The 16,308-nt window shown below is 41.5% G+C and overlaps 1 protein-coding gene and 1 non-coding gene across 6 annotated transcripts in view; both read right to left on the reverse strand.

Moving 5' to 3' along the window:
- SPAG9 (sperm associated antigen 9) overlaps nucleotides 1-16,308 on the reverse strand; it is a 140,689-nt gene that overhangs the window by 14,040 nt on the left and 110,341 nt on the right. For 4 of the 5 annotated variants that reach the window (XM_066364596.1, XM_066364595.1, XM_066364598.1 and 1 more), the window contains 9 exons: nucleotides 15,323-15,494; nucleotides 12,469-12,687; nucleotides 11,998-12,193; nucleotides 10,036-10,161; nucleotides 8,373-8,453; nucleotides 7,244-7,311; nucleotides 5,179-5,327; nucleotides 3,648-3,819; nucleotides 1,512-1,625 (listed from right to left, as the gene is read on the reverse strand). In XM_066364596.1, coding sequence (XP_066220693.1) covers nucleotides 1,512-1,625; nucleotides 3,648-3,819; nucleotides 5,179-5,327; nucleotides 7,244-7,311; nucleotides 8,373-8,453; nucleotides 10,036-10,161; nucleotides 11,998-12,193; nucleotides 12,469-12,687; nucleotides 15,323-15,494 — 1,297 coding nt within the window. The remainder of the gene's footprint in view (nucleotides 1-1,511; nucleotides 1,626-3,647; nucleotides 3,820-5,178; nucleotides 5,328-7,243; nucleotides 7,312-8,372; nucleotides 8,454-10,035; nucleotides 10,162-11,997; nucleotides 12,194-12,468; nucleotides 12,688-15,322; nucleotides 15,495-16,308) is intronic. The other variant, XM_066364597.1, reaches the window with a different exon arrangement.
- LOC136396053 (small nucleolar RNA SNORA31) lies at nucleotides 4,850-4,982 on the reverse strand. The gene has a single exon (XR_010749482.1). It is a non-coding gene; the product is annotated as a small nucleolar RNA SNORA31 (small nucleolar RNA).

Genomic DNA, 16,308 nt, shown 5'->3' on the forward strand with positions numbered 1-16,308 from the left:
GGGAGAAGAATTACTATGAGCCATACTCTCAGCGACTTCTACCTGGCAACTTGGCACCTACAGCTCCTAATCAAAGCCAACTTGGTATAACACCAAGTTAACACTCAAAAAGTTCTTACCAAAGCCTCGCTCTAGAATTTCTCTGCTCAAAAAGTATACTTGGATTTACTGTGATTTTTTTCTTAATCATAAAGCAATTTCAGTACATCATGATTTAATAAGAACTTATCAGGGAGCGTTTCCCAAATGCTAGTATTTCCCTTTTCTTTAAGAAATCCTGTTCAGCCCTGGCCGGTTGGCTCAGTGGTAGAGCATCAGCCTGGCGTGCAGGAGTCCCGGGTTCGATTCCCAGCCAGGGCACACAGGAGAAGCACCCATCTGCTTCTCCACCCCTCCCCCTCTCCTTCCTCTCTGTCTCTCTCTTCCCCTCCCGCAGCCCAGGCTCCATTGGAGCAAAGTTTGCCCGGGCGCTGAAGATGGCTCTATGGCCTCTGCCTCAGGCGCTAGAATGGCTCTGGTTGCAACAGAGCAGCGCCCCAGAAGGGCAGAGCATCGCCCCCTGGTGGGCATGCCAGGTGGATCCCGGTTGGGCGCATGCGGGAGTCTGTCTGACTGCCTCTCTGTTTCCAGCTTCAGAAAAATACAAAAAAAAAAAAGAAAGAAAGAAAAAAATCCTGTTTAAAATAACAATAATAAAATGGAACTTTCTTTTATAAAGAACTGAAATGAATGCTGGGAATATCCAGTCCTCCTCCCTTTCCCCTAAAGAAAGGTAGGATGATTCTGAGGTGCTTCTTTATTAACTTATTTTGTGGATTTACGGCACTTGTTTTCAAACCATGCCCTGTCCATGAAGTCTACAACACAAAAACACTTATTAATGAATGATCAATGCAATGAAACAGTATGTGAAAAACATACAATGTACATTTTGTTCACAACACAATAATGGAACATAAGAAACATACAATGTACTTTTCTTTTTCAATGTACATTTTGATTCACATTCGTTTCAAATATAGGATTGATGACTTGTCTCCAGCATAAGGAAGGGCTTGTTGACCCGAGAAACTTCTCCCACGACCTTTTCTAAACCCTGAATAAGCCAAACAGAATACCCTAAACCAACCTCCAGAGAGATGTGAAAAGCTAGGATAGGCACTAGTAGCGCCTCTGAATACAGGTACAATAACGGGGAAGGAAAAACGGACTCCAACCTTTATTTCAAAGAGGAAACAGGACTGTTATTCCTGACCTGAGAAAAAGAGCTTCTCATAATGAAGACCGTTCAGTTACAAATATTGGTCCTGATACATGGGAACTGTTATTTGCTACAGTTCATAAGTTTCATAAGATGAAGGAACAACAATTAGATCTTGGCCACCAGCATGATTTTCTGAATTACCAGAGTTGCCAATACCAAGATAATTCCTTCTGCCCGAATCCTGGACAAGACTATTCCCTGCAATTCTCCTAGCTGTACTGTGATATTCAGGTGTACATATACTTACTTTCTGTCAGTGGGATGGAGATAATGACACCATTTCCTGTCCCCACCCACAAACGATTGCAAGACACCATAAGAGCCGTGATCCTCACAAAAGAGAAGCCCAGTTTTCCAGTACCTGCATGGGGAAAACATTTTATTGAGAAACTAGAGCAGATGATGTTTTAGATTCTAGGTCCCTCAGAGTAGTGGATTAATATAACCGAGAGGAAATGTGACCAAAACTAGTTGGATGTTTCTTGAAGGAATGCATCCAGGCAACTAATTTAGCTTTATCATCTACCCAGCAATTCATGGTTAATGGGAAAGAAAATTCTAAACGTGGCTGGCATTACATTATCATTTAGGAGGAAGGTACTGTGACTCAGGAAACATGGCACAAGATTTAATTAGGGAGCTGCAAAACCAAAACACAAAACAAAACACCCTCAATAAAAACAGTGTTTACTAAATTGGGAAACGAAATGTCCTTGAAATTTATAAGCTGAAAGAGTTCTGGTTTGCCTTCAATTCCTTTGCATAAATACAATCAATCTTTGCTAACAAACCTACACTCTCCTTGTTTACATATTTAGGTTCAAGAGCGGTTTAGAAATTTTAGGAAACCGTAGTCATATAATTTAGGGAAAATTAATGTACTTTTTACTTCAAGGGAATTTTTCCAACTGATCTATTTTCTGGAATTTCAGAGGCAAAATTATTAAACAGATACTATATTTAAGACAAATATTTAATTACTAACTTCTCCTTGTAAGAACTGAGAGTATGATCTCAGAATCAGTGTTAGGAGGAGTCTTAGCTCTATTCAGTCTAATCCTATAATCAAAGTCTATCTCTGAAATTAGTCCGTGTCTACATGTACCTATGCCTGATTCCAGGGAGGGTACATAGCTGTCACCAGGGTTTCTGAGGGCAAAGACCCTAAAAGTGTTATACACCATGGATACAGCTTGGCCTCTTTATAAAGGAATCTTTAATGATATCCCTAATAGTCATACAGCTCTGCATTAGGAGCAGAGGACACAGCAAGGAATATACCAGAAGTGGCCCCTGCCTCTCATGGGGCTTACAGTCCGTGGGAGCGAGACAGTAAATAAGAATAACACATACAGCAAGGCAACCACAGTGATGATAAGCCCGTGAAGAAAAAGTATAAGAGAACCTACATCAAACTGGGAGGTAAGAAAAGGTCTCTTCTGGACATGACATGTAAGCTATGGTCTGAAAGCCAAGTAAAAAGGGACCAAGAAGAACTTCTCAGGCAAAGGCCCCAGTGCATGTGAGGGCCCGGGTGGGAAGGAACGCGCTGAGTCTGGGTCAGTGTGGGCAGAGCAGAGGGGTGAGGAGAGCAGTCCAGGACAGTTCATCCCTTTGGTCAGGTCACAAAATGTTACCTCAACTAACAGCAGTCATACTCTAAAAGTGGCTGGATGGCCTGACCAGGCAGTGGTGCCGTGGATAGAGCGTTGGACTGGGATGCGGAGGACCCAGGTTCGAGATCCCAAGGTCGCCAGCTTGAGCGTGGGCTCATCTGGTTTGAGCAAAGTTCACCAGCTTGGACCCAAGGTCACTGGCTCCAGCAAGGGGTTACTCGGTCTGCTGAAGGCCCGCGGTCAAGGCACATATGAGAAAGCAATCAATGAACAACTAAGGTGTCACAACGAAAAACTGATGATTGATGCTTCTCATCCCTCCGTTCCTGTCTGTCTGTCCCTATTTATCCCTCTCTCTGACTCTCGCTCTGTCTCTGTAAAAAAATAAAATAAAATAAAAATAAAAATAAAAGTGGCTGGATTTACGTCAGTGGACGTGAGTGGTGATCCCGCACATTGGTTATTGTGCAGAGAACAGACTGGAGTGGAAACGGGGACCAGCTAAGAGGTTCATGGTTATCCCAGAGGGAGAGGGTGATGGCCGGCTTACAGGGACAGGGCAGGGATAAAGGAGTAATGACTGAAGATAGACATTTTTGGAGGCAGACTTGACAGTTCCCGACAGGGTAGATGAAATATCTGCCTGTCACTCTCAGTGATAAGAGCTCCTCAGACAAACTTATTTATTGGTTCTACCCAGTGTTTGAGAACATTTAAAAATAAAAATTTTTTTTAATTGACAAAAATAAAATGCTTTGGAAGCTTACCTAACATTTTGCTTACATAAGGCTCAATGTCCACATCCTGTAGATGCTGGTAAGTGTGTGCATGATAGAGACGAAGTGTGGAATCCAAACGAATGGAGACCCACACGCCGTCCCCTACCCACGCAAGCTGCCGCACCTGGCTCTCCTTCCTGGGGTGGGCGTCAAAGGATTTCTAGGAAAGATGGTCCAGTCACAATGTTACTTTTATTACACAGGCATTTGTGTTTAAAAAAAACTAGGCTAATTTTCACAAAAAATTTAGAAGAATGTATATTAAAAGAGGAGCCTAAATAGTGTTCACTATGATCATCCTTCTATACAGAACAGCTTTTATCCCAGACTGCAAAACAAAATGAAGGACCGAGAACGAAAGGGTGCCGGGTATTAACACTGTACAGGGAACCGGTCCTGGAAGCGACACGGGCACACCGTGCAATGTGGCAGGGTTCAATAAAAAGACTGTGATCTCAAGACGTTGTTGGGTTGCAGAGAAATATTGGCTGTTAAGATCCTATTTATAATTAAACAAAAAGGACCTGCATTGCTGCACGTGTGTGTTGTCTGTGTGTATCTGCATGTAAGAAACAGATGTGGAAAATAAACACCAAACGGTTAACCTGGGGACTTTTAGGTAAGGAAATGAGATTTGGAACAAAGGGAAGAGACCATGCACTTTAAAATTTTCTTGCTTTAAAGTTTTCTTAAAAAAAAAAAAGGTAATAAATTTACATACTTTTGCAAAACTTTTTACAGAAAGCAGTCAGTGCTAAGAGGTTCTTATGTTTTCATGAACACTCAATGCAGTCTTACTGCTCAGCCTTTGACACACACCTGGACTTGAGCTAATATACCCGGGGGAGCAGCGACTTGAGAGTCCTCCTCTCCTACAACCCATGTATCATTACATAAATTGAGAACCATATATATGGCCCTGGCCGGATAGCTCAATTGGTTAGAGCTTCATCCTGAATCACAGAGATTGCCAATTCCACCCCTGGTCGGGGCACATAGAGGAGCAGATCAGTGTTCCTGTCTCTCTCCCTCCCTGCCTCTCTCTAAAATCAATCCATAAAAAAATATAAAATAAAAAAATAACAAGAACCATATATTCAAACAATACATATATGCATGCAACTATGGATACGCAGACACATATTTAAACATCTGTGTATTAATCCACTTTTCAAAAAAATTTTTTTTGCATATGTAGTCCCCTATTCAATCTGGGCTGCCGGCCACAAAGACAGACAGAAAGCACAGGGATTTTTTCTTTTGCATCCTCGCACAAACCAAAAGAACAGCATCAGATTGTTCCAGGTCTATCAGCAGATGCAGAATCCTCTTCTTTAAAAAAAAAAAAAAAAAATTCTTCCCACCCTTATAGTCAAAAGTGACATCATCAATGTATCGCTAAAGTACCCTAAAACACAGAGATTCAGAAAATAGTTTCTAAATAAGCTGAAACTAATTAAGTCTTAGAACCTTCAGGAAATACAAATTCAAAGTAAGCAGACAACCTGGGTTAACTTGCCTCTATTTTCATGGCCTTTGGCTGAACCACATAGATTTTGTTCCGATAGCCACACCAGACTTTGTCATGGACCACAGTCATGCATCGGATGGAATGGTGTGGCCGCCCAAGATCTAACAGGTGATAGTTTGACAAATCCCACTGCCCATCTTTAAAATAAGAAACATATTATTAGTTAAGTTAATACATACCACCTTTTACTGAATTTCAACAGAAGAAACATTCTATCAGGGTATATAATTAAATTTATTCATGAAGAACTCTCAAATGCTATGTATTCAGTGGATCTTTTGTTGCTGAAACCGAGTTATCTTACTCTATAGACTGCAAAGCTGGAAGAGACCCTGGAGGTCATCTGGTCCAACTGGCCACCTCATTTACCTGGACCCCCATGCTCTCTATAGCAGTGATGTGATAAATCAGTTATAAGGTATCTGCTTATAATATTTTAAGAATTAGAAGGGATTAAAATTATTTTGGAGATAATATCTGTCTCACTTGCATTTTGATTTATTTTCTTGGGTAGAAGTCCAGGGCAACTTTAGGAATCATGTATATTATAACTTCAGTGATGACAGAACACAATGAGAACTAACCACTGGAAGCTTGCTTTGTTTGAACAATTTCAGGGAAAGAAAACACACTGGCTCACAAAGCAGCTGTTCCATTTTCAGAAAGCTGTAACTGTCAGAAAAATAGTCCCCATACCTAGCTAGAGTCTGCCTCCTTGTAACTGGCCATTAGTCTACAGTCTGCCTACTGGAGACACAGAATAAACCCAGTTCAACTTCTGTGCTCTTGCCCAGTGTCTCCTTTCAAAAGCAAGCCCCGTGGCAGGCACATGTTTACGAACCTTTCATCCTAACTCCTCTTGTCCATGTCCTCTCAGAGCTGTCTGTCTACCACAGTGGGCCCTGCTCTGGACAGTAGTTTCTATGAGAGCTAAGATGCTAGCTAACTCAGGTTGAGTTTGCAGTCAACTTTTCAGGCATTTTCACTCTTCAGACAGATTGGTCTCCTCCGCCTTACTCTTCTGAACACACACACAGAATTTCACATTTCTTTATCGAATGTAGTTTGCTCGTCTTGCTTTGTCTTGGACTATGACAAAATAATTTTGTATTCAGCTTACCACACATTCATTATTCCAATTTTTTTCTAGGTTCTTCCACTTACTAGCTGAGTGACTAAAACTCTGCCTCAGTTACCTTATCCATAAAATGGAGATGATAATAGAACCTTCCTCATAAATTCTGGTGAGGATTATACTCAAAGTCTATAAAGAGCTCGAATAAGGTAAAAACACTTTTGTTATGTAGTCATTACCCACCAAGATCTCGGTACCAATCTCCCTCACATTTTCCCAAGCCCCCCAAAATATGAGACTTGGGAAAAGCCTTACTAAAAGCTGACTTTAATATGTCTATGTTTTTATAATATTTCCTTGATCTAGTAATCTAGCAGGTAGGAAATGAAGTATCATTTCAGGTTGATACATGCACCAAAGGAATTATGAAGTGTTACATGCTCAATTCCCTTAATTTAATACACTCAGGAAAGCTTTTCTGACACCACCCCCCATCTGCAGATGGAAGAAACACTGGTTTTAAAGGGGAACAATATAAATAACATGACATGAAAATGATTAAGCACTACCCAGTTAAAAATTATTTTTAAATACTTACCAAATGTAAGTGGATGCAAATTATTTTTTAAATACTGGACAAAAGAAAATTGTTCCTCTCACTAAATATCTCCCAATTCAGTAAGTAGCTGAATGAAAAACAAGTACTTCCACATCACATTAGCTAAGAGGACTGTGAAATGCTAAACTGCTTGCTCATTATGGTAAAAATATTTTCACTGAGGTGTACTATCAATGTATACCTCCAGGAGGCACTCATATACTATTTACTGCTGTCAGACATTGTTAGTATGCAGTTTAAACCTTTATTCTTTCTCCTATTAAGTATCACTTCTTTAAAACAGAAGAAAGCAATCTGTTTTAAAATGCTTTTGCAAAGCAACAAATTAGTGCACATGTTATATATTCTTAACAACTCACCAACTCCTCTGTGAAAGATTGCAAGGGTCCCATCAGCCAGGGCCACTAACACAATGCCTTTCACATGTCTGCAAACAGGAAAGAGGGTTTCAGAACTCTCCACTCAGGACTACAGAAGGGGCTGCATGACACTGAACTAGTTCAGAGCCTCTTAGAGGGCCAGCACATGGCAGATGAGGAGCTTACATCAAAACCTAAATGGAGGCCATGGCCAGTTTGCTCAGTGGTAGAGCATCGGCCCAGCGTGTGGAAGTCCCAGGTTCACACATTGCTAGTCAGGGCACACAAGAGAAGTACCAATCTGCTTCTCCACCCCTCTCCTTCTTGCTTCTCTCTCCTCCCGCCCCCTCTGCAGCCAGGGCTCAACTGGAGTGATTTGGCCCGGGTGCTGAGGATGGCTCCATGACCTCCACCTCAGGTACTAAGAATAGCTTGGTTGCTGAGCAAGAGCAATGCCCCAGATGGGCAAAGCACTGCCCTCTAATGGGCTTGCCAGGTGGATCCCAGTTGGGAAACATGCAGAAGCCAGTCTCTGCCAACCCTCCTTTCACTGAATTTAAAAAACAAAACAAAAAACCTACATGAATACTCTCTTCTTCATTGAGAAAGTCTTGCTATAAAAACATCAGCTGAACTAAATAAACAGCACGTGTGGTAACTCAGGAGGTAATTCTCTGGCACAAACTCCTCCTCTCATCACAGACTGTTGACAAAAGGTCCACAGACCCAGAGACACACACCTTGGTGGAACTAACAGAGGCAGCTCTGTAACTTAAGATACAAACTGATTCTTTATAGTCAACATATAGAAAAGGACTAGTAAATGCCGTAATCAACATATTCACAGAGACTAGAGAATCTTCCAAAACAAATACATATTAACAAGTATAATTGGTTTTCTCCCCCAGGACTAAACTCATAGTATGGTGAGGTCTCACCCAGGCAAGATTTTCTATTTTATTTTCTAGTGAGAATTTCAATCTTTCTCAAATTCTCTAATTCTAAAGAAGGCAAATATCTGCATACTGATTTACTCATGAAGTACATGTTAACTTTAATAGTCTTAGAAATCTAGTTTATACAAAAATATAATATTTTTAAACAGAAGAATTTCTAAAGTAAAACTTACACAATACTGAGAATCGAATCTTTAAGTTTAATAGAATGGAGACATTTCCTCCACTGGGCTACAGATGAATGGACATACAAACTGCAAGAACAAAATCAAGACCGGTAAGGCATAGAGAACATCAAGTCATCGTTCATTTCTAATAATAGCCACAAAGTTCCTTCAGGAGGAAAGAGGAGTAACACACACATTTTAGGGAAAAAACAATGAGAATACAATACGCTTAAGGCAGAGAAATAAGCCACTTAAGCAAACAGAAACGTGAAGAATAAAAAGCCAGAACCAGCATAATGCAGGGTCAGTTAGTTTCAGGTGACCCCACACCACAGAATCTTTTCTGCAACTTGTGATGACAGCGTGCTTTACATACGGCAAAGGCAAACTATGGCCTACAGCATACACTCAGCCCTCCACCTGTCTTAAGACAGTCTGCAAGCTAAAAATGACTTTTACATGGTTGGAAAAAATCAAAGAGTACTTCATGATACACAAGATTTCTGTGAAATTCACACTTCTGTGTCCATAAATAAAGGTTTACTGAATCACATGTTGTCAATGCAATGGCTGCTTTTGTACCTCAACAGCATAGCTGAGAAGTTGCTACAGAGATCATATGGCCAAAAAACCTAACAGATTTCTTATCTGACCCTTCATGGAAAAGTTTGCCGACCCTTCATTTTATTGTATCAGGCCCTTTTGGAAAAGATACACTAGTGACTTTGTTTAATCTTTGAAAACGCACAATTCTGTAACACTCCCACACTATTAGAAAGTGAACAAAGACCAGGCCAGTTGGCTCAGCAGTAGAGCATCAGCCCAGCATGTGGAAGTCCCGGGTTCGATTCCCGGCCAGGGCACACAGGAGAAGCGCCCATGTGCTTCTCTACACTTCCCCCTCTCCTTCCTCTCTCTCTCTCTCTTCCCCTCATGCAGCCAAGGCTCCACTGGAGCAAGGTTGGCCCGGGCACTGAGGGCGGCTCCATGGCCTCCGCCTCAGGCACTAGAATGGTTCTGGGTTGCAAAAGAGCAACGCCCCAGATGGGCAGAGCATCGCCTTCTGGTGGGCATGCCAGGTGGATCCCGGTCGGGTGCATGTGGGAGTCTGTCTCTCTGCTTCCCTGCTTCTCACTTCAGAAAAATACAAAAAAAAAAGAAAGTGAACAAACCATATGATCATGTTCGTTATCACTTCCTAAGCTTTCGGACTGATCTGTCCCAGTCTTCCCAGTAATTCGACTGAAAAGTTATATTTGGATTGGGGTCTTCCTATAGCCAAATACATTAGTTTAATCCTTGGTATTTCTTAAACACATTCTAACCTATATAAAGCCTTTATATACGCATCATAATTCTGTCTCTGTGCTATTCAGGACCTTCTGTTTCTGCATCACCCAGATTTTAAAATTTTATTAACCTCTTCTTCCAAGAATATTACATAAAGGGAACACTGTAACAGAGAACATATGGTTTACCATTCAGAATCAATGCAAGTCCAGTTTAGGAGGCAGTTGCAACATAACCTCAAATTCTAAGTGTATATAAGATTTTTTGCTCTAATATGTACTTTCTGTTTATATATCAATGTACATTTTACTTATCTCCTGATTTCAAAACAAAGGTAAAGGATTAAAGATACTCTAATATTAAAAAAGTTGGCACCTACCAGCCATTCTGAGCTCCAAGCCACATAGTTGGTAACAGGCTGCTCATTTTCTGGGCTTCTTCTCTCACCAGGTCTTGTTCGTTTGGCAACACTGATATTTGATCTTGATACGCATCTGAGTCATTACTGGGAAAGGTGGGACAAAAGGGAAAAAAAATCTGAGTATGCTTAGTTTTCAGAGATTGGTCATTTCTATATTTTAGTTTACAGTTCAAGAAAGAAGATCAAACACTAAAATTTCAGAAAAGCCAAAGTTCTCCACTTACAGTAACTATTTCAACAATTATCCCAGAAGTGCATCTACATACTAGGAGGACCACGTTGTAAATAAAGGAGTTAAAAAATGGTAATAAAAGTATAGCAGTTAATATCCAGACTATAATTATGGCTCTCCCATAGTTTTTTTTGAATTTTATGAGTTTCTGCTTAAAGGAGAGAAGAGGAGGAGATGGTTTGTTTTAAAACCACAAACATACACACAAAGGAGGGTAAAACATAAAAAATTTTCTAGCCTGACCAGGCAGTGGCACAGTAGACACAGCACTGGACTGGGATGCAGAGGACCCAGGTTCAAAACCAAGGTCTCTGGCTTGAGCAAGGGGTCAGGGGTCACTTGCTTGGCTATAGCCCCCAACCCCCGTCAAGGAACATGTGAGAAAGCAATCAATGAACAACTAAGGTGCCACAACGAAGAATTGATGATTCTCATCTCTCTCCCTTCCTGTCTGTCTGACCCTACCTGTCCTTCTCTCTGACTCTATCTCTGTCAAAAAAAAAAAAGGATTTTCTAAAAGACCCTAACCAGTTGGCTCAGTGGTAGAGTGTTAGTCCAGCATGTGGATGTCTGGGTTTGATTCTTGGTCAGGGCACACAGGAGAAGTGCCCATCTGTTTCACCACCCCTCCCCCTCTCCCTTCTTTCTCTCTCTCTCTGCCTCTCCCACAGCCATGGCTCGATAGGAGCAAGTTGGCCCCGGGTGCTGAGGATGGCTCCATGGCCTTGCCTCAGGCACTAAAATAACTTGGTTGCCAAGCAATGAAGCAACAGCCCCAGATGGGCAGGCAGAGCATCGCCTGGTAGGGGGTTTGCCGAGTGGATCCCAGTTGGGGCACATGTGGGAGAGTCTGTCTGTCTGCCTCCCCACTTCTCACTTAAAAAAATAAAAGAATTTTCTAAAATAAATAAGCTGAAACATGCTTACATTTACCCCCCAAGCCTTCTTTAATTTGTTACATAAAATAAAGAGATATAACTAAGTTATCAAATTCAACACAAATAAACGTACTAATTCTAAAAAGATGACTTTATTCTTAAATTAACAATTAAATATTAAGACACTTGGTTATTTTATACACTAAGATGAAAAATACTAAATTGTAAAAAGAATCCAGTTTAGATAGACTTCTATCAGCTTTCTGTAAGACTAAGAGTAGATAAGAAAGAAAATTAAAGAATTCACTAAATGGGCCTAAAATAACCAATCTTTTAAATGAATGAGCCTAAAACAAGTTTTTTTCTGATAGAATGTTTGCCAGAAAACTAAATTCAAAAAAGGCCGTTCAAGCCCACATAGGAAACTGAAACAATGGCCAATTTCACCGATGAGAGTGGGAGTGAGAAGAGGGGTGGGACTAAAACAGCAGACGTTATTAATAGACTAGAAGACAGTGAGTGCGACAATTAAAACAAAAACATCATAGTAGAAGAGAAATGACCAGGGAGATTTTGACTAATACATTTCATAGACAGACTTCTTCAGTTGGAAGGAAGAGAACAAATGGGGGAAACGTCCAGAGAGAACGAAGGGGAAAGAAGAATGAAGACACTGTGGGAATAAGTGGTAACATCTAAGTCTGCCACTCAATGCTGGTTGTCGGGAACAGTTGGCCTGTTTGAGGTTCCTCTGGTTCCTTTTGTGTGTGCACTGATCCGGTTTCCTAAGCTGCTGACTGACTTACGCACCTTGACTGATACACCGGTGAGAGGTCTTCTGGGATCTGAACTCCCAAGGGGTCCGTAAAGACGTGCTCCGTGTACACGCCGGTCTGGGAGACGTCCACGGTGTCTTCGGCTGACCCTGCATTGCCTTCTGTGGCTTCAGTGGCTTCTTCTGCTGTTGGAACATTTTCATCAATCTCACTACTTTCTGCTTCCTTTTCTAAAAAATAAATAAAACATGCTAACCATGTTTGACCTTTCCTCCCAATAACTTCCTTACATAAACCCTTGCTATAGAATTCCACTCCAGCTATCCCCTCCTCCTCTGCACTAGATCATGAAATTGAGAATTCTTGATTTTATTTAACAGTCATGACAGTATCTTCTTGAAGTTCTTCCATTCTCATTACTTGAAGATCTAAATTAAGTCCACACTGAGGCATCTGGAATAGGCTCAGACCCTACACAAATGGTGTAGAAGGAGGATAGCTGTACCTGGTGGTTTTTCTGTCACTGGCGAAGCACTGTTCGTACTAGAGGAGGTGGCAGCTGCTGTCACACCTTCCGCGGAACAACCAACCACTGTGATGCCTCCCAACAGGCTGTCTGTCTCCGCTGAGCTGTTGCTTGTCATGCTTCCACATAAAGACGCTTTATCTACCTGTCCAGATTCTGAAAGCTCTTCTCCTGCAGGGTAGTCTGTTTCTCGTGCTCCTAAAAAGAACAAGATAAACCTTCTTTAATGTTAAGTAAACTCATTTAACTAAGCATTTTCTCCATAAAAGCAACTATAAGTTTGTAATGGGTGTATACAGATAAGACAAATAGTTATTTGAATATACTGCCAAGTTAATAGCTTTAACATTTTTTAAACTAACCTTCACAAAATGGGAAAGTAGCTGAAAAAAATTAAGATAATACTTCTTTTAATACACACATAAGCAAACATAAAAACGTTAGAAATGTTTCTGTTTGGTATACAAGCTCCTAAACAGACATCTAATGAGCTTAAAACTAATGAAATCTGATTACAGTATATCTGACAAGTTATCAAAAAAATTTTGCTATTTGAAATACTTCTGTCCACCACTATTAAAAATTAATCACCTTACCCTGACCAGGTAGTGGCGCAGTAGATAAAGCATCAACCTGGGACACTGAGGACCCAGGTTCGAAAACCTGAGGTCGTCAGCTTGAGCACAGGCTCATCCGGCTTGAGCACAGGATCACAGACATGATCCGATGGTCTCTGGCTTGAGCAAGGGGTCACTGGTTCTGATGAAACCCCCTCAGTCAAGGCATATATGAGAGAAAGCATTCAATGAACAACTAAAGTGATAAAACTATGAATTGATGCTTCTCATCTCTCTTCCTTCCTGTCTGTCCATGCCTGTCTGTCCCTCTCTCTGTATCTCTCTCTTGCTAAAAAAAAAATAATAACAAAAAGAATTAACCACCCTAAATGTATATATAGTGCCTTAAGTATTAGTAAGGCATTTAAAAATTAAGCATTTACAATATAAAGATAAACCTCTTTAGTTTATTTTTTTAATTGGTTTTAATTTATTGTGTTTACATAGATTCAAGTGTCCCACTGAATAAACCTCTTTAGCTTTTTTAATTTTTACCTTTTTTTTTTTAAGTGAGAGTAGGGGAGATAGTGAGGCAGACTCCCGCATGCGCCCCAACCAGGATCCACCTGGTAACCTCCATCTGCGACAAATGCCTGAATTAACCAAGCTATTTTTAGTGCTTGAGGCTGACATGCTTGCCCCAACCAAGCTATTCTCAGTGGCTGGAGCCATGCTTAAACCAACAGAGCTACTGGCTGTGGGAGGGGAAGAGGGAGAGAAAAGGGAGAGAGGGAGGGGAAGAGAATCAGATGGTTGCTTCTCCTATGTGCCCTGACCGGGAATCAAACCCAGGACATCCATGCACAGGCTGACATTCTATTCACTGAACTACCAGCCAGGGGCCAGCTTTGTTTAATTTAGAAAGCTGTTTTTATTATCACATTAAAAGTTTTGGGGGTTTTATTTTTAGAATTTAATTTATTGATTTTATGGGAAGGGGGGTGAAGCAAGAAGTATCAAACTCATAGTTGTTTCACTTTGGTTGTTCACCGATTGGTTGTCATATGTACTTTGATGGGGCAAGCCCAGAGTTTCAAACTGGCGACCTCAGCAGTCCAGGTCGACACTTTACCCACTGCACCACCACAGACCAGGCATAAAAGTTATTATTTTTAATGTGATAGTCAAATATACTATACATAAACATGAAATTGGCCTTTTTAACCATTTTTAAGTGTATAATTCAGTGCCATTTACAATGTTGTACAGCCATCAAAACTATCCGTGTCTAAAACTTTCCCATCACCCCAAACAGAAAATCTGTACCAATTAATTATTCTGCCCCCACCCTTGCCTGGCCCTGGTCATCTACTTGTGTGTCCATGAATATGCCTGGTCTAGATAGCTCATATAAGTAGAATCATACAGTATCTGTCCTTCTGTGTCTCAGTTGTTTTTTTTGTTTTTTTTTTATTGATTTATTTTAATTTTTATTTTTTTACAGAGACAGAGAGATAGTCAGAGAAAGGGATAGATAGGGACAGACAGACAGGAACAGAGAGAGATGAGAAGCATCAATCATTAGTTTTTCTTCGCGACACCTTAGTTGTTCATTGATTGCTTTCTCACATGTGCCTTGACCGTGGGCCTTCAGCAGACCGAGTAACCCCTTGCTTGAGCCAGCGACCTTGGGTCCAAGCTGGTGAGCTTTTGCTCAAACCAGATGAGCCCACACTCAAGCTGGTGACCTCGGGGTCTCGAACCTGGGTCCTCTGCATCCCAGTCTGACGCTCCATCCACTGCGCCACCGCCTGGTCAGGCTGTGTCTCGGTCGTTTTAATTAGCATAATGTTTCTAAGGTTAATCCCTGTTGTAGCATGTATCAGAATTTCATTCCTTTTTAAGTAATATTTCACTGTGTGTATATATCACAAACCTCTGTAATTTTTAAACCAGTGTTGTAACATAGGTTTAATCCAAAACTTTAGAAACCTTTTCCTTATTCTAATCCATCTAAATATCGTAAATCCTTATGCTCTGACTCACAGTCATCTTAACATTACCTCTATTTTATTTTCTTCACAACATCTGAAAATGCCCAGTTTAGTCCATCTGTTTACAGTTTAGTTTTGGTCTTCCCCAACTAGAACATAGACGCCAGGAGAGAGAACATAAACCCCACGGCGCGGCCGGAGCGTACTCCTATCTCCAGGAAGCCAGCGAGGTCGTGCAGAGGAAGTGCTGACAGAGGGAAGAGAGGCCCAGCTCACTCTTACCTGGGACGCTTGCGATACACAGAACATGAGAGTTGCAGACAGTGAAACTGTCTAGGATGTTGCCTGGCTGGATGGCATCAATAATAATAACTTTTGTGGCTGAATGAGTGCTGGTACAGATCCAGACAAGACTAGATAATTCCTCTTGATTTTTTAACTCCTTCTGCTGTTCCTGCATAGGCCAAGTAAGAAAAATAAAGGTTTAAAATGACGTATGTGCAACTAGTCATAAAGCTATGCAATTACAGTCAAGGGCAGTACTATTTCAAGTTTATTTCCAGATGATTTAACAAGCTGAGCCTGACCCGGAGGTAGCAAAGTGGATAGAGCATTGGCCTGGGGTGCAGAGGACCGAGGTTCAAAACCCCAAGGTTGCCAGCTTGAGCACAGGCTCACCAGCTTGAGTGCGAGGTGGCTAGATTGAGCGTGGGATCATAGACATGATCCTATGGTCTCTGGCTTGAACGCAAAGGTCACTGGCTTAAAGCCCAAGGTCGCTGGCTTGAGCCCAGCAAGGCAAGTCGCTTGGCCAGAGCCCCTTAGTCAAGGCACGTATGAGAAAGCAATCAATGAACAAGTTGATGCTTCTCATCTCTCTCCCTTCTGTCTATCTGTCCCTATCTGTCCCTCTCTTTGTCTGTCTCTCTCACAAAAATAGAAATAAAAAATAAAAAGCTGACAACCCAGCCCTGGCCAGTTGGCTCAGCAGAACGTTGGCCCAGCATGTAGAAGTCCTGGGTTCAATTCCCGGTCAGGGCACACAGGAGAAGCGCCCACCTGCTTCTCCACCCTTCCCTCTCTCCTTTATCTTTATCTCTCTTCCCCTCCCACAGCCAAGTCTTCAATGGAGCAAAGTTGGCCTGGTGCTGAGGATGCCTCAGTGGCCTCTGCCTTAGGTGCTAGAATGGCTCTGGCCACAAAGGAGCAACGCCCCAGATGGGCAGAGCATCACCTCCTGGTGAGCATGCCAGGTGGATCCTGGTCAG

This window comes from Saccopteryx leptura, chromosome 2 (genome assembly GCF_036850995.1).
Source record: "Saccopteryx leptura isolate mSacLep1 chromosome 2, mSacLep1_pri_phased_curated, whole genome shotgun sequence".
Taxonomy (NCBI): domain Eukaryota; kingdom Metazoa; phylum Chordata; class Mammalia; order Chiroptera; family Emballonuridae; genus Saccopteryx; species Saccopteryx leptura.